General features: G+C 43.3%; 1 protein-coding gene across 4 annotated transcripts in view; it reads right to left on the bottom strand.

The window, feature by feature from the left end:
- The window catches only part of SPPL2A (signal peptide peptidase like 2A), a 59,392-nt gene extending 35,201 nt beyond the window's left edge, over nucleotides 1–24,191 (bottom strand). For 2 of the 4 annotated variants that reach the window (XM_055363006.2, XM_055363005.2), the window contains exons 1-5: nucleotides 23,701–24,086; nucleotides 4,988–5,098; nucleotides 4,043–4,225; nucleotides 3,460–3,549; nucleotides 2,842–2,975 (exon numbers count right to left, since the gene is read on the bottom strand). In XM_055363006.2, coding sequence (XP_055218981.2) covers nucleotides 2,842–2,975; nucleotides 3,460–3,549; nucleotides 4,043–4,225; nucleotides 4,988–5,098; nucleotides 23,701–23,766 — 584 coding nt within the window. In that variant the 5' untranslated portion in view covers nucleotides 23,767–24,086. Of the gene's footprint in view, nucleotides 1–2,841; nucleotides 2,976–3,459; nucleotides 3,550–4,042; nucleotides 4,226–4,987; nucleotides 5,099–23,700 lie in introns of all 4 variants that reach the window. The other 2 variants (XM_004056178.5, XM_019011242.4) reach the window with 2 other exon arrangements.
- Between the last annotated feature and the right edge of the window lie 625 nt (nucleotides 24,192–24,816).

Here is a 24,816-nt window from a genome sequence, read left to right on the forward strand (position 1 = left end):
GACATTTCCTCTCCCAATCTGGTTTTTGAAGGCAACAAATTACTTGTTTCTGCTCCATCATCATGTTTTACAAATAAAAAAGCTGATATGTACTCCCCTCCAATTTTCAATTTTCTCAAGGAGGAGCTTGTCCTAGCGTGTATATAAAAAAGCTTGCCTTGCTAAACTCAAAGTGTGGTCCATAGGCCAGCTAAATCACTTGGGAGTTGTTAAAAATGCAGAATTGGGCCAGGCACGGTGGCACACACCTGTAATCCCAGCACTTTGGGAGGCTGAGGCGGGCGGATTGCCTGAGCTCAGGAGTTCGAAACTAGCCTGGGCAACATGGTGAAACCCTGTCTCTACTAAAATACAAAAATTAGTCAGGCATGGTGGTGTGCACCTGTAATCCCGGCTACTGGGGAAGGTGAAGCAGGAGAATTGCTTGAACCTGGGAGGCAGAGGTTGCAGTGAGCCAGGGTCTCACCACTGCACTCCAGCCTGGGCAACAGAGTGAGACTGCATCTCAAAAAAACAAAAAACAGAATGCAGAATCTGGGCCCCTATCCCAAATCTACTAAATCTGAATTTGTAGTTTATTATTCTTATTGTTATCTTTTTGAGATAGGATTTTGCTCTGCTGCCCAGGCTTGAGTGCGGTGGCATGATAACGGCTCACTGCAGCCTGAAATTCCTGGGCTGAAATGGTCCTCCTACATCAGCCTCCTGAGTAGCTAGGACTATAGGTTCATGTCACCACACCCAACTAATTTGTAAATTCTTTTTGTAGAGATGGGTCTCACTATGCTGCCCAGGCTGGTCTCCTGGGCACAAGTGATCTATCTGCCTTGGCCTTCCAAAGTGCTGGGATTACAAGTGTGAGCCACCACGCCTGGCCTGAATTTGTATTTTAATAAGATCTCTAGATAAGTATATGCACTTTACAGTTTGAGAAGCACTATTCTAGAGAAGAAAAAATTTACATGGTAATGGAAGTACAGTAAGAATCTATAATAAATAGGAAAACATTTTCAATAAATCAGCAGCTTTTGGAAAATTATTTCTAAAGTTTCCCTAAGTAATATACAAAATGATTTTAGAGATATGGAGATCTTACATACTATGCTTTATAAAGATTAATAATTGCCAGGCACAGTGGCTCACACATGTAATCCCAGCATTTTGGGAGGCTGAGGCAGGCAGATCACCTGAGGTCAGGAGTTCGAGACCAACCTGGCCAACATGGTGAAAACTCATCTCTACTAAAAACACAAAAACTAGCCAGGCATGGTGGCAGGCACCTGTAATCCCAGCTACTAAAGAGGCTGAGGCAGGGGAAGCGCTTGAATCTGGGAGGCGGAGGTTGCAGTGAGCTGAGATCATACCACTGCACTCCAGCCTGCATGACAGAGCAAGTCTCCATCTCAAAAAAATATATATAAATATATAATTTTTAATGTGAAAAATCCTAAAATTGAGAGATGCCTCAATTTATCCGTGACTTTATAAAGCAAAATTAAAAACAAACATGGAGGCCAGGCACGGTGACTCACACCTGTAATCCCAACACTTTGGGAGGCCAAGGCGGGCAGATCAAAAGGTCAAGAGATCAAGACCATCCTGATCAACATGGTGAAACCCCATCTCTACCAAAAATACAAAAATTAGCTGGGCATGGTGGTGCGCACCTGTAGTCCCAGCTACTTGGGAGGCTGAGGCAGGAGAATCACTTGAACCGGAGAGGCAGAGTTTTCAGTGAGCCAAGATCGCACCACTGCACTCCAGCCTGGCAACAGAGTGAGACTCTGTATCAAAAAAAAAAAAAAAAAAAGGAAAATGTAAAAACATTTACGTTTATTTTGTCTGACTAGCTTGCGGCTAATTATGTTCTCTAAATGCATAAAAGTTCTCTGATATTTTACCGTTCCCTTACAGTATGCTAAATAGCCATTGCTTTTGAGAATTGAATAGTGTGGTGTTTAGTGGTTATTTAACTGTGTCTATGTTTTTCAAAGTTTTATATTAATTATTTACTTTTTTTTTTTTTTTTTGGAGACATAGTCTCACTCTTGTCGTCTAGGCTAGAATGCAATGGCACAATCTCAGCTCACTGCAACCTCCACCTCCCGGGTTCAAGCAATTCTCCTGCCTCAGCCTCCCAAGTAGCTGGGATTATAGGCATGCACCACTGCACCCAGGTAATTTTTGTATTTTTCGTAGAGACAGGGTTTCACCATGTTGGCCAAGCTTGTCTCAAACTCCTGACCTCAGTTGATCTGCCCGCCTTGGCCTCCCAAAGTGTTGGGATTACAGGCGTGAGCCACCGTGCCTGGCCTATTTATGTATTATAAAAAGTGACAGTAGTACCATTTTAGTTGGCCTGAATGTTTTCAAGCCTTGAAATAAATCTTGACTAAGTGAAAAAAAAGATGGACATTACTAACATCCTTAGAATTCCTAAAGCATTAAACAGAATGATGAGGCCACACTGTAATGACCCAGCCCAGGAGGAGCTGAAAAACTCCCCACTTTCTCTTGCTTATTTTCTTCCAATCTAAATCAATAGGCATATTAGGATATCTCCCATGACCTTTCCTGGGAGACAGAATTAAACATTTTAACTTAAAAGGGTCTCTGATGTGATGTCAATGTTCCTCTGACAGTGGAAGAGTTAGAGAAATCTGTGACTCTTTTCTCTCTGGTGAAAATGTAAATGATCTACATGAGGACAAACCTGCAGACTGGGCTTACTGGCATCATATTCTGAGGGCAGATAAATTTTTAAATGTTGTTATATAATTAAAATGATTGCAGAAATTTTTAACCATTTATTACAAAAACGCTTAAGTTAATTAAACTTACAATTCAACTAGTCCACTCCAGTATCCACCTAATGCCACAGTGAACACCGCAATTACAAAAATAACCACCATAGTATAATCAAAGTTAGGCCACGATGGAGAATACATTTTCACAGTAATGTTATCTCCTAGAGTCTGAAAGGCAAAATAACAGTTAAACACAGGAATAACTTTCCTTTCTACTATAGTCATAACAGCAATAGTCCACATTTCACTCTGGAATGGACATTATACATCAGACAGTCAAGAAGACTAGAATTATTGTCTGATGACATGATACATTCTCTAGTCAAAAGTATGATGATATGCTTTGGTTTATAAAATCTTTAAAGTACAGTGTTCTACACAATCATATTTTGTTCAGGAATTTAAAGTTAAGATAAATGACATGACAAGAGATTTTTAAAGAACTGAAAACAAACATCCTTTCTAAAGTTTAGGCTTTGAGACACTTGGTGCCAAATGAGAGATGAGTACTTTCCAAACAAAAACTTGATAGGCCTTATAGCTTCTTGTTAGCAAATGGAGCAAATATAACACTCAAAATTAAACATTAGTGATTAAAAATAAAGAGATATAGTATTTATAAACTTTATCTAATATGTAATTGCTAATTTACCTGGTTCATATCTCTAAAGTCTTTGTAGCTTATAAATGCAATCAGTATTTTCACATCAGGAAATTCAGATCTGTTACCTGAGGGAGGAAACTAAAAAAAAAAAAATTATGAAAACTTATTTACTACTAATATATTTATAGAATAAAATACTATTCCATTAAATATAAATATTACGTCTTTCTTTAAGTTATAAGACAAAATTTCAGGTATTCTTTCTTAATACTCTAAGTTCTCAAAATTGAATCCTTTTAACATGAACTTAAACTGATAAATGCTGTAATATATATAGCATTTATGATATATTCATATTACATACGTGTAATACATATATATCTATCTATATATATATATATGCATATATATATATTTGTTCCTAACAAAGTCTTGTCTGCTCTAGGAATAGAAAAACTGAAAAACTTTCCAAGTAAATGCCTATTAGATCTTGATTATTTATTTACAAAGAATCTTGCCATCAGATCATTCAAAACTCAGCCTCCAAACCACACACAAAGACATTAATTCCATTTTTGTGAAATTTCACATCATGAACTCAAAATAAGATATGATTGTTTTTATAACTTACTAGGACACTGTTATTGACAACTAACATTGCTTCAGCACCTCCTTTCTGTGCAATTCTGGCTTTTTCAAGGAAATGGCAGCTTCCCCATGGAACCACAACTGCTTTGCTCTTTATGCCAACAGGAGGAATATCAGAAAGGTTGCATAGTGGTGTGGAAGTCAGATTCATCAAACTAATGGAAGTCTGAAAATAAGAAATGTCTTTTTAACATGTTAAAAATCTATTTCATCCTAAATGCATTCAGTTATAAATACTGCCTTTGGTTATCAATATTGGTTTAAGACAATATCTTTTGAATTAGAAATATTTAGGCTTAGAATTAAGTATTTTAAAATTCCCTATTTTCCCAGAGAGAAAAATACTTGAGAAAAATCAATTATTTATTAACAACCGTACATGACAATGGTTCACACAATAAAACATAATTATCAGTCATTCTCACTTCTTCAATATTTTTTCTTTTTTCTTTTTAAATAGAGACAGGGTGTCACTATGCTGACCAGATTGGTCTTGACCACTTGGTCTCAAATGATCCTCCCATCTTGACATCCCAAAGTGCTAGGGTTACAGGTATCAGCCATTGTACACAGCCTTCTTCACTATTTTTTTTTTTCAGAGACGAAGTCTCACCCTGTTACCCAGGCTGGAGTGCAGTGGCATGATCTCAGCTCACTGCAAGCTCCGCCTCCTGGGTTCACACAATTCTCCTGCCTCAGCCTCCTGAGTAGCTGGGACTACAGGCGCCTGCCACCACACCCAGCTAATTTTTGTATTTTTAGTAGAGAAGGGGTTTCACCGTGTTAGCCAGGATGGTCTTGATCTCCTGACCTCATGACCCGCCCGCCGTGGCCTCCCAAAGTGCTGGGATTACAGGCATGAGCCACCGTGCCCAGCCTCCTTCTTCACTATTTTTATGTTTATGAACAGTAACTGTGATTTACTTACTGCATTTTCTAGGGTACTTGGAAGAGCTGTCCAATAAGGGTTATAAAGCATGCAGTAGTCCTTGGTTGTGCCATTTCCAGACGCATGCAAGATTGCTTCCTGAGCGGCTGTCTAGGAGACAAACAATAACTTTCAAACTTGCAATGTTATGGCTTGCCAACAACTAAGGATTTTAATAAAGCTATTTATATGCAGGGTTGATCACATTTCCTTGAGAGGGATGGTCTTCCATGAATTTGTTTCTTCTTGTTTGAGGAAATAAAAAGGATGGTTAGGAATATTAAAACTATACACAATTGCCCAGCACACCTTCTTTAAGGAAGATAGGTCACTTTCTTAAGGGAATAACAATTATGACTCTTGTTATAAGGGCCGTACCCCAGGGAGAATTCTTGCTATGATGTAATTTCAATACTTGACAGCTGGAAACTTTCCTTTCCAATCTCCTATGAATTATTACTTCATTGTTTATATTATTTTCTTTTTGACACAGAGTCTTGCTCTGTCACCCAGACTGGAGTGCAGTAGCACAATCTTGGCTCACTGCAACCTCCACCTCCTGGGTTCAAGCAATTCTCCTGCCTCAGCCTCCCGTAGTTGGTACTACAGGTGCGTGTTACCATGCCCAGCTAATTTTTGTATTTTTGGTAGAGACAGGGTTTCACCATGTTGGTCAGGCTGGTCTCGAATTCCTGACCTCCCAAACTGCTGGGATTATAGGTGTGAACCACCGCACCTGGCCATTGTTTATATTCTATAAAACAACATGTACTCAAAATCCATCAATCTGTCTTACCTTCCATATTCTACTAGGAACTAGGGTACAAAGAAAAAAAGTACATTATCATTTCTTTTTTTTTTTTTTTTTTTTTTGAGACGGAGTCTCGCTCTGTCGCCCAGGCTGGAGTGCAGTGGCGCGATCTCGGCTCACTGCAAGCTCCGCCTCCTGGGTTCTCGCCATTCTCCTGCCTCAGCCTCCCGAGTAGCTGGGACTACAGGCGCCCGCCACCACGCCCGGCTAATTTTTAGTATTTTTAGTAGAGACGGGGTTTCACCGTGTTAGCCAGGATGGTCTCGATCTCCTGACCTCGTGATCCACCCGCCTCGGCCTCCCAAAGTGCTGGGATTACAGGCGTGAGCCACCGCGCCCGGCCACTACATTATCATTTCTAAGTGCTATCTTTGGAAGAGAACCAGCTGGAACTTGAAGTAAATTATTCTTGCTCATGTTTTCAAAATTCTGCAACTGCCTATTCAAAAAGACCAATCCAGAATTTAAAGTACAGAAAAAGAAAAGCTTTGTGTCATTTCCCACTACCTGGAAAGAAAAGCCAAGAGGTAAGAAGTGATTGGAAAGAATAACTATTGTACCTGGGGGAGAGGAGAGTATAAAATGAAGAAATATCCAAAAATATTTAGAATACACATCACAATAGATTAAGAGTTCACATCACAATTTCCTTAAAACTTGGCTCAATACAAATCCTTCTCTCATCCTCTGAGCAAATCTTTTTCTAAAACCGTAAGGAAGGAAAAAGAAAGAATGCTTGGCAAATGTTGATGTACTAAGCTTCTGCCACCAAAGCACATTATTAGATTGAATCACATGACATTGCTGATATTTGACCAATTTTAATCTACAAAACTGGTAGTTTCATACAAGTCAATGTAAGTTTCTAATGAGTATAGAAATGTTCTAATCCCATGCTCTGTTACCTAAAATGTCCCTTGAACATTTTGGATTAGAGGGTTTATGCCATACTTGGGGCTTCACAGCTTACGGATCTAAGCAAGTATAGGGAATTCATAAAACATGCCATCAGATTACATAGAATTAGATAAGGAAATAAGATGTGAAAAAGAGAAATGTAGTTTTCATTCAGCTATATACTTGGTGGCTATGAATGGATTCTGACAGCAGAGATGAACTAGTATTTTACATTCTTATGATATAACAAACTACATGCTAGGTTACTTTCATACATTTTTTCTGATTCAATGTCACTGTTTTTACAAACAAGGGCTCTGAGACTCAGACAAGTCACTAACGTAACCTACCTAAGGTCATATAGTAAAATCATTTACAGTTCTAACTAAAGAAGATAATCCTGCAGATAAACATGAAGGTTGCTTAGATTTAATTTAAACATTTTTGGAAAGAATGCTTCATAAGTGAATTGGGTACTTCTTACTGCATCCAACAAAATAACACATTAACATCATGATTTCCTACACTAGTGATGCTGACTTTGACGATCTGGTTAAGGTGGTAACCGCAGGATTTCTCTAGTGTAAAGACATGTTTTTCCCTTTATGTTTGATGAGTAAGTAATCTATGGCACCATGTGAACAGCCCAACAGCTTCTTCTCACCAGGATATTAGCCTCCATGATGATCCTTGCCTAAATTTAATTTCCCATATCATACTAGGGATTACAAAATGGTGAATTTTTAAAATATTGTCATTCCTTCTACCCTTACTGGCTAGTATCCTTTTTTTTTTGAGACGGAGTTTCGCTCTTGTTGCCCAGGCTGGAGTGCAATGGCATGATCTTGGCTCACTGCAACCTCCACCTCCGGGGTCAAGCAATTCTCCTGCTTCAGCCTCCCGAGTAGCTGGGTTTATAGGTGCCTGCCACCACGCACAGCTAATTTTTTGTATTTTAGTAGAGACGGGGTTTTATCACGCTGGCCAGGCTGGTGTGGAACTCCTGACCTCAGGTGATCCACCCACCTCAGCCTCCCAAAGTACTGGGATAACAGGTGTGAGCTACTGCACCCAGCCATATCCTTCTTTTTAAAAGAGCTTTACTCTCTCCCCTACCATCTTTTAGTATCAGTAGAGATGCATTAATTTTTTAAAAAATTCAGTGTGGTATAATTACGATGGTTTGTCTGATATTGAAATTGTTCCAAATTTGGTCATTTAGAACCTCTTCTAGCTGGCTCTTTGTATCCTTTATACAAGACTCATGCCTTTAATCCCAGCACTTTGGGAGGCTGAGGCGGGTGGATCTCCTGAGGTCAGGAGTTTGAGATCAGCCTGGCCGATATGGCGAAACCCCGTCTCTACTAAAAATACAAAAATTAGGCCGGGCGCAGTGGCTCACACTTGTCATTCCAGCACCTCGGGAGGCCGAGGCGGGTAGACCACCTGAGGTCAGGAGTTTGAGACCATCCTGATCAACATGGTGAAACCCTGTCTGTACTAAAAATACAAGAATTAGTTGGGTGTGGTAGTGGGCGCCTGTAATCCTAGCTACTCAGGAGGCTGAGGCAGGAAAATTGCTTGAACCTGGGGAGTGGAGGTTGCAGTGAGCCGAGATCGTGCCACTGCACTCCAGCCTGTGCAACAGAGCAAGACTCCATCTGAAAAAAAAAAAAAAAAAAAAAAAAAAAACCCCAAAAAACAAAAAACAAGACTCCATTTGTCTTTGAGGACTTCCTGTTTTTTTGACACAGGTATCCTAGGCTGACCTTGTCCTTTATCTGCTATACATCCAGATCCAGCCATTCCATTAAGCTCCTTGTGGAGAGGAAAGATACCCAGATCAGGATCTGGGTCTTAACTGTGCATGCTGCTGCTCAAGTGGTATAACCTTTTTAATAAAAAAAGAGCAGCATCTATCAAAAATTGTAATACATAGAATCTTGTGATTCATATCTACAGATATAGTATGCAAAAGCACAAAGATAAATGTATAAGGATATTAACTGCAATATTGTATGTAATAGCAAAAAAACCCAACTTCCACCAATAAGGTAACTGTTACATTATGATATGCACAGTACACAGCTACTCAAAACAAAGAGCTAGATCTATTTCTAGAAACAGAAGATGTCCATAGTGAGTTTTAGAGTGATATTTATAGTATAATCCTATTTTTATATAATGACCCCTCAAGAAGCCCCTACAATGTATCTGTGCATTTATATGAGCTTGAGGAAAAATGTGGAGAGATACATAAAGAGGCTATTAAAAGAAAAGAACATGCAGCAAATTCTGTGAGGGAGCCAGCATGCCCAAACAAGTTAAGCCTTTCCATGACATTTTAAATATCTTAGTAAAATTTCTCATAGATACTGCATAGCTTCGAAAATTCAGTTTACTACAATAGATATGGTAGAAAGGTTAAGAGCATGAGTTTTTAAATGATAGTACAAGGATACAATGCTAGTTTCATCATTTACTGGTTATGTTACAAGTTATTTAACCTATCTTAAGTTTCAATATCCTCAGCTTTGAGATAACAATAAACACTCAGACCTCACAGTTATGATAAGGATTAAGTTAGATGATGCAACTGTTTATACATATTAATCTCTTAATAAATATATCTAGCACCTTGCCAAGTACTTATGCAATGTAAAAGAAATACAAAAGATTAATGGTTGGAAGATTAGTGGTTACTTGGGTCCTGGTGGGATGTGGAGATAAGGGGTACAGCTAAAGGACATGGAGTTTCTTTCTCTCTTTTTTTCTTTTTTTTTGAGACAGAGTCTCACTCTAAAGCCCAGGCTGGAGGCAATGGCGTGATCTCGGCTCACTGCAATCTCCGCCTCCCGAGTTCAAGCAATTGTCTTGCCTCAGCCTCCTGAGTTGCTGGGATTACAGGCGCCCACCACCACGCCTGGCTAATTTTTGTATTTTTAGTAGAGACGGGGTTTCACCATGTTGGCCAGGCTGGTCTCAAACTCCTGACCTCAGACGATCCGCCCATCTCAGCCTCCCAAAGTGCTGGGATTACAGGCGTGAGCCACCATGCCCGGACTTCTTTCTTTCTTAAAAGACTTTATTTTAAAGCAGTTTTAGTTTTACAGCAAAATAAAGCAGAGAATACAGAGTTTTGACATAGCCTCTTATCCTACACATGTGTAGCCTCTCCCAGTATCAATATCCCACAGCAGAGTGGTACATTTGTTACAACTGATGAACCTCCACTGACACATCGTTATCACCCAAAGCCCATAGTTTACATTAGGGTTCATTCTTGGTGTACATCCTATGGGTTTTGATAAGTGTACAATGACACATATCCATCATTACAGCATTGTACTACATAGTTTCACTGCCCTAAAATTCCTCAGTGCTCTACCTATTAAGTTTCTTTTTCTGATGATGAAAATGTTATAAAATTGGCTGTGGTGATAGTTGCACGTATCTGTGAATATACTAAATACTATCGACTTATACATTTTAAATGTGTGAATTGTTTGGTATGCAAATTATACGTCAATAAAGATGTTAAAAAATAACACAAAACAAGAAAGTGTAGTCTTACTGGGGAGATTAAAAGCAAACTTGAAACTGATAATCATGAGCAGGAAGTAATTAAAGCCAAAGACTTCCTGGCAAAAACTTTAATAGTTTTTAAGTTATTAAAAACGCAAATTGGCCAGGCATGGTGGCTCATGCCTGTAATCCCAGCACTTTGGGAGGCCTAGGTGGGCAGATCAACTGAGGTCGGGTGTTCGAGACCAGCCTGACCAACATGGAGAAACCCTGTCTCTACTAAAAATAAAAAATTAGCTGGGCATGGTGGCCCATGCCTGTAATCCCAGCTACTCGGGAGGCTGAGGCAGGAGAATCACTTGAACCCAGGAGACAGAGGTTGCGGTGAGCCAAGATCGAGCCATTGCACTCCAGCCTGGGCAACAAGAGTGAAACTCGGTCTCAAAAAACAGAAACGAAAACAAAACAAAAACAACAACAAAAAAAATGCAAATTCGGGTCCGGGCATGGTGGCCCACACCTGTAATCCCAGCACTTTGGGAGGCCTAGGCAGGAGGATCACGAGGTCAGGAGATCGAAACCATCCTGGCTAAGAAGGTGAAACCCCATTTCTACTAAAAATAAAAAAATCAGCCGAGCGTGGTGGCACGTGCCTATAGTCCCAGCTACTCGGAAGCCTGAGGCAGGAGAATCGCTTGAACCCGGGAGGCAGAGGTTGTAGTGAGCCAAGATCGCGCCACTGCATTCCAGCCTGGGTGACAGAACGAGACTCTGTCTCAAAAAAAAAAAAAAAAAGCAAATTTGGAAGGGCATGGTGGCTCATGCCTGCAATCCCAGCGCTTTGGGAGGCCAGTGCTGGAGGGCCACTTGAGGCCAGGAGTTCTAGACCAGTCTGGGCAATATGGAGAGATCTCGTTTCTACAAAAAAATAAAAAATTAGCTTGGTGTACGGGCGTGTACCTATAGTCCCAGCTACTCCAGAGGCTGAAGTGAAAGGATTGCTTGAGGCTTGGAGGTTGAAGCTGCAGGGAGCCATGACCATGCCACTGCATTCCAGCCTAGGGCCTAGGCTCAAAAAAAAGGACACCCTGTCTCAAAAAAAAAAAAAAAAAAAAAAAGGAAGAGAAGAAAAAAGCAAATTCTTGGGCCCCATTCCAGACCTACTGAATCAGAAGTTCCGACCAATTTACGTTTTAACAAGCCCTTTTGGAGATTCTGACACCAGTTAAAGTTTGAGAACCACTGCTATAGGAGCAGTGCTTATAGGAGACAAGATCTTGCCATGGTACTCAGGCTGGTCTCAAACTCCTGGCCTCAAGTGATCCTCCCACCTCAGCCTCTCAAAGTGCTGGGATTACAGTTATCAGCCACCACGCTTGGCCTGAGATTCTGCATTTCTAATAAGCTCCTAGGTGATGCTGATGGTCAATGGACCACACTTTGAGTAACAAGGCTATAAAAGAACAGAACAGTGGAAACCACAGTGCTGTGTCAATTAAGTTGGGAAACATACAGAAAATGGGCTTGAAAGTCAGGGTCTAGACTGGGCGTGGTGGCTCATGCCTGTAATCCCAGCACTTTGGGAGGCCGAGGTGGGCGGATCACGAGGTCAGGAGATCAAGACCATCCTGGCTAACATGGTGAAACCCCATCCCTACTAAAAATACAAAAAAATTAGCCGGGTGTGGTGGTGGGCGCCTGTAGACCCACTTACTCTGGAGGCTGAGGCAGAAGAATGGCGTGAACCTGGGAGGCGGAGCTTGCAGTGAGCTGAGATCACGCCACTGCACTCCAGTATGACAGAGTCAGACTCTGTCTCAAAAAAAAAAAAAAAAAAGTCAGGGTCTGTTTGAACATTACAAGTGCCAAATTAGGTGATCCACTCATACTAGTATTAGATCATTTGACAAAGATCCTTCCTTTTCACCCTCCAAGTTAGAGACATGCTCCAGAATGTCTGAATTTTCCTTTGTAATAAACTGTGGTCTGGTCTTCTATGGCTTCATTAAAACCTTAAAAAAAATTCTTTTAGTAAAAAGTTTAGTATCAAGAGCTAAAAGAGGGTGGGCATGGTGGCTCACACCTGGAATCCCAGCACATTGGGAAGCTGAGGTGGGAAGATCACTTGAGGCCAGGAGTTTGGGATGAGCCTGGGCAACATAGCCAGACCCCATATCAATTGACAAAAATCATTTAAGAGGTAGAAGGGATTTAGAAATAACATAATCTAGTCTCTTCATCTTATATATGAAACAGATCCAAAATGACCAAAAGGATGAGGTCAGTCAGTCTCAGGACTAGAACTGGGCTCTCTAAAACCGAGATCAGCAGTCTTTGAAATCTGCTGTCACTTCAAGTCCCTTCACACAGCTAGATCCCCAAGCACCTCATTCTCAGTGCCCAACCATCACACTCCAGTTTTAATAATGATCACATATTTCTCTGCATTCGCTGTTAACTCCTTCCCTTCTACAATACTGGCATGGGTTTCCTACCGCTTCTCAAGTTCCTCTAATAACCAATCAGTTCCTCCCACATCCTAAATCCTTTCCTTTTTTTTTTTTTTTTTTGAGACAGAGTCTCACTCTGTCGACCAGGCTGGAGTGCAGTGGTGCGATCTCGGCTCACTGCAAGCTCCGCCTCTGGGATTCACGCCATTCTCCTGCCTCAGCCTCCCGAGTAGCTGGGACTACAGGAGGCCGCCACCACGCCCAGCTAATTTTTTGTATTTTTAATAGAGACGGAGTTTCACTGTGTTAGCCAGGATGGTCTCGATCTCCTGACCTCGTGATCTGCCCGCCTCGGCCTCCCAAAGTGCTGGGATTACAGGCGTGAGCCACCACGCCCGGCCCTAAATCCTTTCCTTATACTTTTCTAAATACTCCCAATTCTAGGACTGTAGAGCTCATGGAACTCCTTTCCCTATGACAAATGCTCCTTACTGCTCACCCCCAATCTTCCTTTCACAGGCCAGTTCCTTCAGACTGGTCCTGGAATCGAGTGTCCTCCAGGGCCATCAAATCAAGCTCACAACAGAATCTTTATATTCAGCATCTTATTTGATCCTTACACACAAAGGAAGCAAATTTACTAGCCCATACTGTGAAGTTCTACTTCCTTTTTCTCTGACTTTATGAGGTGCCTGTTATGGTATTCTGGGATCTCATGAACAATTTTAATTTACTTTGTCCGGATCAACTGACTTCAATCATATTCCCTATCATTTTCTTTTCAAATTAAAGAATTTTAATGTTTCCAGCCTGTACAACATGGCAAAACCCCGTCTCTACTAAAAATACAAAAATTAGCCAGGCATGGTGGCAGGCGCCTATAATCTCAGCTACTCGGGAGGCTGAGGCCTGAGAATCGCTTGAACCCAGGAGGTGGAAGTTGCAGTGAGCTGAGATTGAGCCACTGCACTCCAGCCTGGGCGACAGAGTGAGACTCTGTCTCAATTAAAAAAAAAAAAAGGCCAGGCGCGGTGGCTCACGGCTGTAATCCCAGCACTTTGGGAGGCTGAGGCGGGTGGATCATGAGGTCAGGAGGTCGAGGCCATCCTGGCTAACACGGTGAAACCCCGTCTCTACTAAAAATACAAAAAATTAGCCAGGCGTGGTGGTGGACGCCTGTAGTCCCAGCTACTCAGGAGGCTGAGGCAGGAGAATGGCGTGAACCTGGGAGGCGGAGCTTGCAGTGAGCTGAGATGGCGTCACTGCACTCCAGCCTGGGCGACAGAGCGAGACTCCATCTCAAAAAAAAAAAAAAGAACAATTTTAATGTTTAAATATATCTTAATGTTGCCTATTCCTTTGATCATTTATCTACTAAATAGCTTTTGGTATGACAAGTGTCAAAGATTTCAAAAATCTAAAAAAAGGACAACTCTAGCCAGCGCAGTGGCTCACACCTGTAATCCCAGCACTTTGGGAGGCCAAGGCAGGCGGATCACCTGAGGTCGGGAGTTCGAGACCAGCCCGACCAATATGGTGAAACCTCGTCTCTACTAAAAATACAAAAATTCGCTGGGGATGGTGGTGCGTGCCTGTAGTCCCAGCTACTCAGGAGGCTGAGGCAGAAGAATCGCTTGAACCCGGAAGGCAGAGGTTGCAGTGAGCCAAGATCACACCACTGCACTCCAGCCAGGGCAAAAGTGTGAGGAGACGCCATCTAAAAAAAAAAAAAAAATGCAGATTCTGATCCAGCAGTTCTTACTTGCACCTATTCCTGGCATGATGATGCATTTCTAACAAGTTTTCAGGTGATGCTCTGATGTTGGTCGAGTACATGGTTATAGACTTTATTATGAATAGTAGTGAAACTCACTAGTCGTCTAGACAGCACAAGGGTCCTCTTAGGAGTTTTCTCAAGAGATTATAGTCACAATGCAACTGCAGTCTGATGGCACAGACATCTGTGTTTGGGAAGCAGTTCTCCCATTCCTCTTATGAGTTTATTCAAAACTCTTCAGTAGATGCGTCACTGGGTCCCAGTTTCAACACTCCCCTACACAGTCTGTAAGTTAAACCTGGTTCATGTTATTTGTATTGTTTTCCATTAGATATACTTGTCTTCGATTTAAAGAGACAATATTTGAATGTGACTATGACTCTCTCTCTCCAATTAACCCCTATGCAATCTTTCTTTATAAAAGGTACAAATTGGCTGGGCGTGGTGGCTCACGCTTGTAATCCCAGCACTTTGAGAGGCTGAGGCAGGCAGATCACCTGAGGTCAGGAGTTTGAGACCAGCTTGACCAACATGGAGAAAACCCATCTCTACTAAAAACACAAAATTAGCCAGGCGTGATGGCGCATGCCTGTAATCCTAGCTACTTGGGAGGCTGAGGCAGGAGAGTCGCCTGAACGCAGGAGGTGGAGGTTGCAGTGAGCTGAGATTGTGCCATTGCACTCCAGCCTGGGCAACAAGAGTGAAACTCCATCTCATAAATAAATAAATAAATAAATAAAATGTACAAATTAAACTATGCATGCTTGTATTTTTAGTTACCAAATAGGGGGAGGGTTTGGGGGACAAATGTTGTTAATAAACAATTTATTTAGAATGAGAACTAGCAATTTTTTAAAATCTGTATTCATAAACCAGAATATATAAAGTTACAATGTAATAACTGGTAAATTCGAAGCAGCAACAGTCACCTGCCCTTACATCATAGCAATGTAAGAGATATCCCTTTCTTTACAAATATCTTTCTCTTCTACACAGGTGTCAGTTTTAAGTCAACAGCAACAGAATAAAAGAACTGAAAGGAGCCCCTGCAGGAAAGGCAGAGTTGGGATTGTCTGAATGACACATGTTCCTAAGGCAGGCCTAAAAAACTTTCTCATCATTCACTCTTTCCTCCCTAATAACTTATATAATCAAGACAACACCAATTGTTTCTATTCCTTTTTTTTTTTTTTTTTTGAGACAGAGTCTGGCTCTGTTGCCCAGGCTGGAGTGCAGTGGCGCGATCTCGGCTCACTGCAAGCTCAGCCTCCCGGGTTCATGCCATTCTCCTGCCTCAGCCTCCTGAGTAGCTGGGATTACAGGTGCCCGCCACCACGCCCAGCTAATTTTTTTATTTTTAGTAGAGACGGGGTTTCACTGTGTTAGCCAGGATGGTCTCAATCTCCTGACCTTCTGATCCGTCCGTCTCAGCCTCCCAAAGCACTGGGATTACAGGCGTGAGCCATCACGCCCGGCCTGCTTCTATTCCTACATCCAGTATTCAAGGTTTATGAAAACGATGCCCTGAAAGTGACTACAATTAAATTTACAGAGATTATGAGTAATTATTTAAATAGTGACTAAGTGGGAGCTAGGACATCAAATAGGGATTTACAGGGAATCAAAGTTGTCTGTGGGCCATGGGAAAAGCACGAACAGGATCATTCCTTCCACCTGGACAATCTGGCAACATAGAACGCACCCCTTAGCAAAGCTAAGGGGTAGCAGGGTGTGGGGAGAAGACAAGGCAACTATTCATTCATTCATTCATTCATTCAATACTCTGCAATCTATGAGACGTTAAGGGAGACAGCAGAGAATGAGTTAGGTAGGGTTCCTGCTTCACGGGGCTTATACTCCACTTGTTACCTAGATCCAGCCTTCTTTCTGGTTTTCTCTAAATAATGTTCCTACTTAATATCTCAACTTTTATAGAATTTATTATTATTATTATTATTTTTGAGACGGAGTCTTGTTCTGTTGCCAGGCTGGAGTGCAGTGGCGAGTGATCTCGGCTCACTGCAACCTCCACCTCCCGGGTTCAAGTGATTCTCCTGCCTCAGCCTCCCGAGTAGCTGGCACCACAGGTGTGCACCACCACGCCCAGCTAATTTTTGTGTTTTTTTGTGTTTTTTTGAGACAGAGTCTCACTCTGTCGCCCAGGCTAGAGTGCAGTGGCGTGATCTCGGCTCACTGCAAACTCTGCCTCCCAGGTTCACGCCATTCTCCTGCCTCAGCCTCCCGAGTTGCTGGGACTAGAGCAGGTGCCCCCCTGGCCAATTTTTTTGTATTTTTAGTAGAGATGGGGTTTCACCATGTTGGCCAGGATGGTCTCGATCTCTTGACCGCGTGATCTGCCTGCCTCAGCCTCCCAAAGTGCTGGGATTATAGGCGTGAGCCATCACGCCCAGCCATTTATGATTTACATTAGAATTCACAAACTCAAATGCCTACAAGGCCAGGCAAGTAATATAAATGCTTAAGTCAGAACTGATTTAAGACCATAGGGCATGGTAAAGCTTGGCAAATTCTGGCCTAAAAACAATCAACTTAAAAAAAATTTTTACTATCTTCAGGGAAGGGCCTATACCTGGAGACTTTATGGTTTGGATTTTCATAAACGGACCAAATTTCAGGTGATTTTAAACAACTGATCAAATATATAATAAGCATATCTATCTATCTATCTATCTATCTATCTATCTATCTATCTATCTACAGGATCTCACTCTATCACCCAGGCTACAGAACAGTGGCATGGTTGCAGCTCACTGCTGCCTTCAACTCCTGGGTGACTCACCTCACCCTCCTGAGCAGCTGGGACTACAGGCATGATCCACTGTACCCAGCTAATTTATAAAGTTTTTTTAAAGATGGGGTCTTACTATTATACTGCGCAGCCTGGCCTCAAACTTCTGGCCTCAAGCAATCCTCCTGCCTCAGCCTCCTGAAGTGCTGGTATTACAGGCATGAGCCACCATGCCTGGCCAACTTTTCCTATTTTTAAGCCTTTTCTTATAAATAAAGTTCACAAATTTATCCTATCAGTCTTGTACCCTATTTTTGATTCAGAAAAAAATTATTAGCTGGGTACAGTGGCTCACACCTGTAATCCTAGCACTTTGAGAGGCTGAGGTAGGAGGACTGTTTGAACCCTGGAGTTTGAGACTAGCCAGGGCAACACAGCAAGATTCTGTCTCTATTAAAACATATATAACCTATTTATATTACATTAATAAGAAAAAAAGACCAGGCGCAGTGGCTCACGCCTGTAATCCCAACATTTTGGGAGGCCGAGGCAGGTGGATCACAAGGTCAGGAGAACGAGACCATCCTGGCTAACACGGTGAAACCCCGTCTCTACTAAAAATATAAAAAATTAGCCGGGCATGGTGGCGGGTGCCTGCAGTCCCAGCTACTCGGGAGGCTGAGGCAGGAGAATGGCGTGAAGCCAGGAGGCAGAGGTTGCAGTGAGCCGAGATTGCGCCACTGCACTCTAGCCTGGGCGACAGAACGAGACTCTGTCTCAAAAAAAAAAAAAAAAGAAAAGAAAAATTATTACTGCCTAATTTAGTGGAAAAATAGCAAAAGACCTTGGTTCTAGTCCTATTTTTCATGACTTTCTATGTGATCTAGGATAAGTCATAACTTTCCTGAACCTTCTCAGGATATTTTGAGTTTCAAAGGAGATTATAGGTGTTGAATTTTGGGAAAGAGATATATAGCCATTAGGGACTTAGAAAGGAGCCAATGGGTTGTAGAAATCACAGACAGTTCAGAGGCAAGGTAAAACAAAAATTGTGAAGAACCTGAAAGTTAAAAGGAGGAAATGTAATAAACCTAGCATGTTTTAGTCAGCTCAGGCTTCATAACAAAGTACCACAAACTGGGTGGTTTAAACAGCAGAAATTTATTTTCTCACAGTTCTGGATCAGGTGCCAGTTGGGCCAGTTTCTAGTGAAGGCTCTCTTCCTGGCTTATAGATAGCTACCTTCTCACTGTGTCCTCACATGGCAGAGAGAGAGAGAAAGCTCTCTGATGTCTTTTTTTTTTTTATTTCCCCCAAGACAGTCTTGCTCTGTCGCCCAGGCTGGAGTGCAAAGGCACAATCTTGGCTCACTGCAACCTCTGCCTCCTGGGTTCCAGTGATTCTCCTGCCTCAGCCTCCCGCGTAGCTGGGGTTACAGGCACCCACCACCGTGCCCAGCTAATTTGTGTATTTTTAGTAGAGACGGGGTTTCATCATGTTGGCCAGGCTGGTTTTGAACTCCTGACCTCAGGATCCGCCTGCCTCAGCCTCCCAAAGTGCTGGGATTACAAGTATGAGCCACCACACCTGGCCTGATGTCTTTTCTTAAAATGGCACTAATCCTATCATGAGGGTCCCGTCTTCATGAGCTCATCTAAACCTAATGATTTCCTGAAGGACCCATCTCCAAATATCAATACACTGGGGGTTATGGCTTCACCATATGAATTTGGGGTGGGGCTGTTGGGGGTGTGGGGGACACAATTCATTCCACAGCACAGCAGCTCAGCAGATTTCTTACTGCCTGGGTAGCAGAACATACCTACTTTCCCCTGGAGGTTGAGAGAACAGAGCAGAAGAGAAAGAACTGAAGAATCTTTGAGTTGGTGTAGTATACAAAAGGAAGGCAAATTTTCAGCAACAGATTTTTCTGCTGGGGATCCTGATTATCATTTCATTGTATCAAGCTCAAGATGCAGCTATATGCTACTTCAAATTCTTTGAAGAAAAAAAAATCAACAAAACTATTTTTTCATTTGTGTGTGTGTGTGTTTTTTTAGAGACATGGTCTTCTCTGTCACCCAGGCTGGAGTACAGTGGCGTGATCATAGCTAACTGCAACCTCAAACTCCTGAGCTTAAGTGATCCTCCTACCTCAGCCTCCCAAGTAGCTAGGACTAGAGACACAAGCCACCATGCTCAGCTAATTTTTTAATTTTTTGTAGAGGTGGGGTCTTGCTATGTTGACCAGGCTGGTCTGAAACTCCTAGCCTCAAGCAATCCTCCAAAACAGAACTTTTATAAAGACACTATGAGGAAGACTCAGGATTCTTCAAAGAACTTTGAAGCAATTTAAAAAGACAGAGCTGCCGGGCACGGTGGCTCACACCTGCAACCCCACACTTTGGGAGGATGAGGCAGGCAGATCACCTGAGGTCAGGAGTTCGAGAGTAGCCTGACCAATGTGGAGAAACCCCCGTCTCTACTAAAAATATAAAATTAGCTGGGCGTGGTGGCGCATGCCTGTAATCCCAGCCACTCGGGAGGCTGAGGCAGGAGAATTGCTTGTACCCGGGAAGCAGAGGTTGTGATGAGCTGGGATCGCACCATTGCACTTCAGCCTGGGCAACAAGAGTGAAACTCCATCTCAAAAAATAATAATAATAAATAAAAAGAGCCAGGGCCAAGAGCGGTGGCTCACGCCTGTAATCCTAGCACTTTGGGAGGCCGAGGTGGGTGGATTGCCTGAGCTCAGGAGTTCGAGACCAGCCTGGGCAACACAGTGAAATCCCGTTTCTTCTAAAATACAAAAAATTAGCCGGGCATCACGACGTGCACCTGTAATCCTACTCGGGAGGCTGAGGCAGGAGAATTGCTAGAACCCAGGAGGCAGAGGTTGCAGTGAGCCGAGATAAGGCCACTGCACTCCAGCCTAGGCTACAGAGCAAGACTCCATCGCAAAAAAAAAAAAAAAAAAAAAAAAAAAAAAAGACAGAGCCAGCATAAAAACATCCATTGTCTTTGAAACAGAATCCCATGACTGGGTCCACACTGAGAAATAAACTTCTGACCACTGCGACCCAGGGTCGAGGTTGAACTGGGGAAGAAGAGGTGCAAAATGTAATTATGGCAGCCAGGCATGGTGACTCATGTCTGTAATCCCAGCACTTTGGGAGGCCAAGGCAGGAAGATCACCTGAGGTCAGGAGTTCGAGACCAGCCTGGGCAACATTGTTAAACCCCATCTCTACTAAAATTACAAAAATTAGCCAGGTGTGGTGGCAGGCAGCTGTAATCCCAGGTACTTGGGAGGCTGAGGCAGGAGAATCACTTGAACCCAGGAGGTGGAGGCTGCAGGGAGCTGAGATCGCACCACTGCACTCCAGCCTGGACAACAGAGCAAGACTCCATCTCAAAAAAAAAAAAAAAACCCAAAAAATAAAATGTACTTATGGCAAGGTCAAGACACAGCTAGCTACCTGCTAGGCACTCATTTTATTTCTAGACCTAATGGGTTTAAAAAATATTAAAACAGCCAGATGTGCTATAGCTTCAGTTCCAAATACACAGTGAGGTCACTCTGATGTGAAGATGACAAGATGAGGAGGGTAGGCAAATGATCTTTAAGGGCCTTTCCAATACTAAATCCTCTGCCCCTTCTAGATGGATGTGCCAGTGGTTTCTGAAGACTATGTGCTGCTTCTATTATAGATGAGGATGTTGGCCCTGTTATTACATGACTAAGGGGAAGCAGTGCCAGTTTCCTTTTTTTTTTTTGAGACGGAGTCTCGCTCTGTCACACAGGCTGGAGTGCAGTGGCACAATCTTGGCTTACTGCAACCTCTGCCTTCCGGGTTCAAGCAATTCTTCCGCCTCAGCCTCCCAAGTAGCTGGGATAACAGGCACGCGCCACCATGCCCAGCTAATTTTTTTTTTTTGTATTTTTTTTTTAGTAGAGACGGGGTTTCACCATATTGGCCAGGCTGGTCTCAAACTCCTGACCTTGTGATCCACCCACCTGGACCTCTCAAAGTGCTGGGATGACAGGCGTGAGCCACCACGCCCGGACAAGTAGTGCCAGTTTCAAGAGCCCAGAGAGGAGAAATGAAATGATTGAGCTGGCATCACTAATCAAATGAACTCAGAAAGGCTACCTAGAGCTGTAAAATTAGGGAAGAGGAATAAACAAAGGGCTTCAGGGAGAAAATGGTAGAAGACTTCAGACAGAGTTGGAGGAAAGGAACTAGGTATCCAGAAAGGAGAAAGAACTCCAGCTGAGGAAAAGGAAACCAGATCTACCCAAGTTCTCAGAACACGAAAGGAATGAGAAAGAACAGCTCAGGAAATTAAAGGAAGGAGGAACCAAGAAGAAAACAAATCCATAAAGAAATCAACAAGAAATAGAAAAATCAGTGATACTAGCTGGTATCGAAAAAAGATCCTTACAATTTAAACAGATATTGTCAGTTTATTCAGTCATCAGGACATTACATCGCATATAATAAGATGCACACCAAACATTTGCAGTGTAGAAAAATGTTACTTAATCTTCACAACAACCCTAGAACCGAGGAATATAGAACCCGAGATTACCATGGTGAGGTACAACAAAGCACATAGGTGCAATATAAAAGGCCTAAAATTGCCGGGCGTGGTGGCTCACGCCTGTAATCCCAGCACTTTGGGAGGCCGAGGAGGGTGGGTCACGAGGTCAGGAGTTCGAGACCAGCCTGACCAACATAGTGAAACCCCCATCTCTATTAAAAATACAAAAATTAGGTGGGCTTGGTGGTGCTTGCCTGTGATCCCAGCTACTCGGGAGGCTGAGGCAGGAGAATTACTTGAACCTGGGAGGCGGAGGTTGCAGTGAGCCGAGATCGCGCCACTGCACTCCAGCCTGGGCGACAGAGTGAGACTCCGTCTCAAAAACAACAACAACAACAACAAAAAAAGGCCTAAAATCCAGAACGTGGGAGACAGCCTAGATACAATTTAGAACAGGGATGATCTTTAGATTTGTGAAGGCTATGAAATCATATGACAAGTCTACTTAAGTAGAGTTTTCTGGTGAGAGGGCTCAGGGCCTTTAATAAGAATTTCAATGTGAGTTTATGAGGAACTGATGTATCACTAAGTTATTAATTTATGTTGAGAAGGGATTAGTACGAATGTGATATATATTCATTCTTAAAATCAGCTCAAGAGATTCAAATGAAAATGAATGCAAAAACACTTTGAAAAGTTTTATATCTAGGTTATAGTTTTGCATACATCTACATACTATCTGAATATCTTTTGGACATAAGTATTATCTGATTACACAGTAAACACCTTAAAGACTCCGACTAACACTGCTACTTTGTTGCTCTTTTTATATCGAACTCCCCTCCCCCAGCAATTTTTAGATACATTCTCTCAGGTTCCTGATGTTGCCTGTCAAAGTTATGAATACACCAAAAGGCACTTACTTTTTGGCTTAGATTTTGGTTTTTCAATAAATATTAAAGACACTTTTGTATTCACTAATACTAACCCCTTAAACTGGAGAGTCAGCAAAACAGTCTTTCAAAGAAATCACACATTCTAATAGAACGAAACAAGCTTACACGACACCAATTCTGTAATAAATAACATGCGTAAGTTTCCAACCTGAAACTCCCTAAGTAAAAGTCACTAGAAACAAAAACTGAAACACCGGGTTCCTGACACCCCACTCCCACACTGAAGCTCGAATTACTTGAGGCTGAATTTTAAAACACTATTACTTCTCTGTGACTATGAAAACAAATCTATGAACACATATTTCTTACTCACATTTAACCGACGCTCCCCACCCATCCCTTTAAATTAGGCAGAAAACTGAAAACCACTAAAAGCATTACATTTTGGTGTCTTCTTTTAAAAGTTATTTTAAATTACTGCTATTACAAAACAACCCCCCCTCCAAAAAAAAAAAAAAAACCCTCATAACAGAATCAAATGAGCCCTAAGGCGAAGCAGGAGCTACAGTGGGGGAAGGAAATTTTAAAAAGACATCCGCGTTAGTGCAATTAAAGTGCAGTCCTCGAACCGCTAAACATCCTGGCGCCTTGTATAATTTTTTTTTTTCTTCCCAAGGGTAAAAAGCGGTAAGAAATGCTTAGACAATAAAACCCAGAGGTCAATTTTAAATATGCTGGGACAGTGAGCAACTATCGAGAAGCATCAAGGTCAACGTAACCTAAGGGGCTCCTCTGATCTTTTTGCGGTAGGTATTTCGCCGGACTTCAATGGGCGGGAAACGAGTGGGGGGCGGGAAAGTTGGGGGAAAGAGGGTGGAAAAGAGGAGGCTGGAAGGAAAGAGATGAGTAATGGAAAGGGGAGGGGAGGAAAGAGGAGTGCGAGAGCAGGCCGCGGAGGCGCGGGGACACGGGAGGCCGGGCGGGGAGTAGGGGAAGGGAGCCCCGGCCTTGGCCCCGGCCCCGCCCAGCCCCTGGGAGGCCTGCGCGCCTTCCCGCCCCCTTACCAGCGGGAGCAGGAAGCCCCAGAGTAGGGCGGCCCCGGCAGGGGACAGCCGCCGCTGCGGCCCCATCGGACTGGTGGGTGCCGGGTGGGACGGCACGGTGCGGCGCAGCTCACTCGGCGGGGTAGGCTTGGGGTCCCGCCGCTGCGCTGCCTCCGTGGCCGGGCCGGACCGGACAGGCGCGGGCGGCCGGGCTACGACTGGACCGCCGCTGCTACAGCGGCCGCCACGGCAGCGCGACTTCCTCTTCCGGCCCCGCCCGTAAGATGCGGAAACCCCCGCGCCGGGCTCGGAGAGTCCCAGCGCTCTCCCGGTATCCAGGCGTCCCGGCGCTACGAGGCCACCGGCTGCGGGTCTGAGCCTGTCGCTTTCCGGCTGCCCGACTTTAACTCACACCGAAGCCTGGCGGGAGAACGGATTTCTCAAGGCTCGGAAGTGTCTGAGCGTCTGCTCGGTTCCCCAGTAACTACCCGAGTGTTGCATGCAGCCAGAAATCTAAGGGTCACCCTAATTCATCTGCCTGTCATTTGTTCCTGGCCACTCTGACTCACCACATAACCCAGATCCATCCACTTTCTCCAGAACTGCTGCCACCACTCTATCCAGGCCACCAACTTCTCTCTCCTCCAAACGGGTCTCAGTTTCCCCTCCGGACAGCGCAGTAGCCACATAGCAGTCCCAGAGCCATCTTTCAAAACATATAAGTCAGATCATGTCTCTCTCTATCACACTTGGAATAAAATAAAAACTTGGCCAGGTGTGATGGCTCACACCTGTAATACCAGCATTTGGATGGCCGAGGTGGGCGGATCACAAGGTCAAGAGATCGAGACCATCCTGGCCAACATGGTGGAACCAAGTCTGTACTAAAAATACAAAAAACTAGCTGGGCGTGGTGGCACGCACCTGTCATCCCAGCTACTCGGGAGGCGGAGGCAGTAGAATCGCTTGAACCGGGTAGGCGGAGGTTGCAGTGAGCCGAGATCGTGCCACTGCACTCCAACCTGGGCGACAGAGCGAGACTCGGTCTCCAAAAAAAAAAAAAAAAAAAATCAAAACTCTACTCTAGCCTGCAAAGGTAAATCTGGCCCCTGCCTTCCTGTCTCCCCATCTTCACTA

This window comes from Gorilla gorilla, chromosome 16, assembly GCF_029281585.2.
Source record: "Gorilla gorilla gorilla isolate KB3781 chromosome 16, NHGRI_mGorGor1-v2.1_pri, whole genome shotgun sequence".
NCBI classification, from domain to species: domain Eukaryota; kingdom Metazoa; phylum Chordata; class Mammalia; order Primates; family Hominidae; genus Gorilla; species Gorilla gorilla.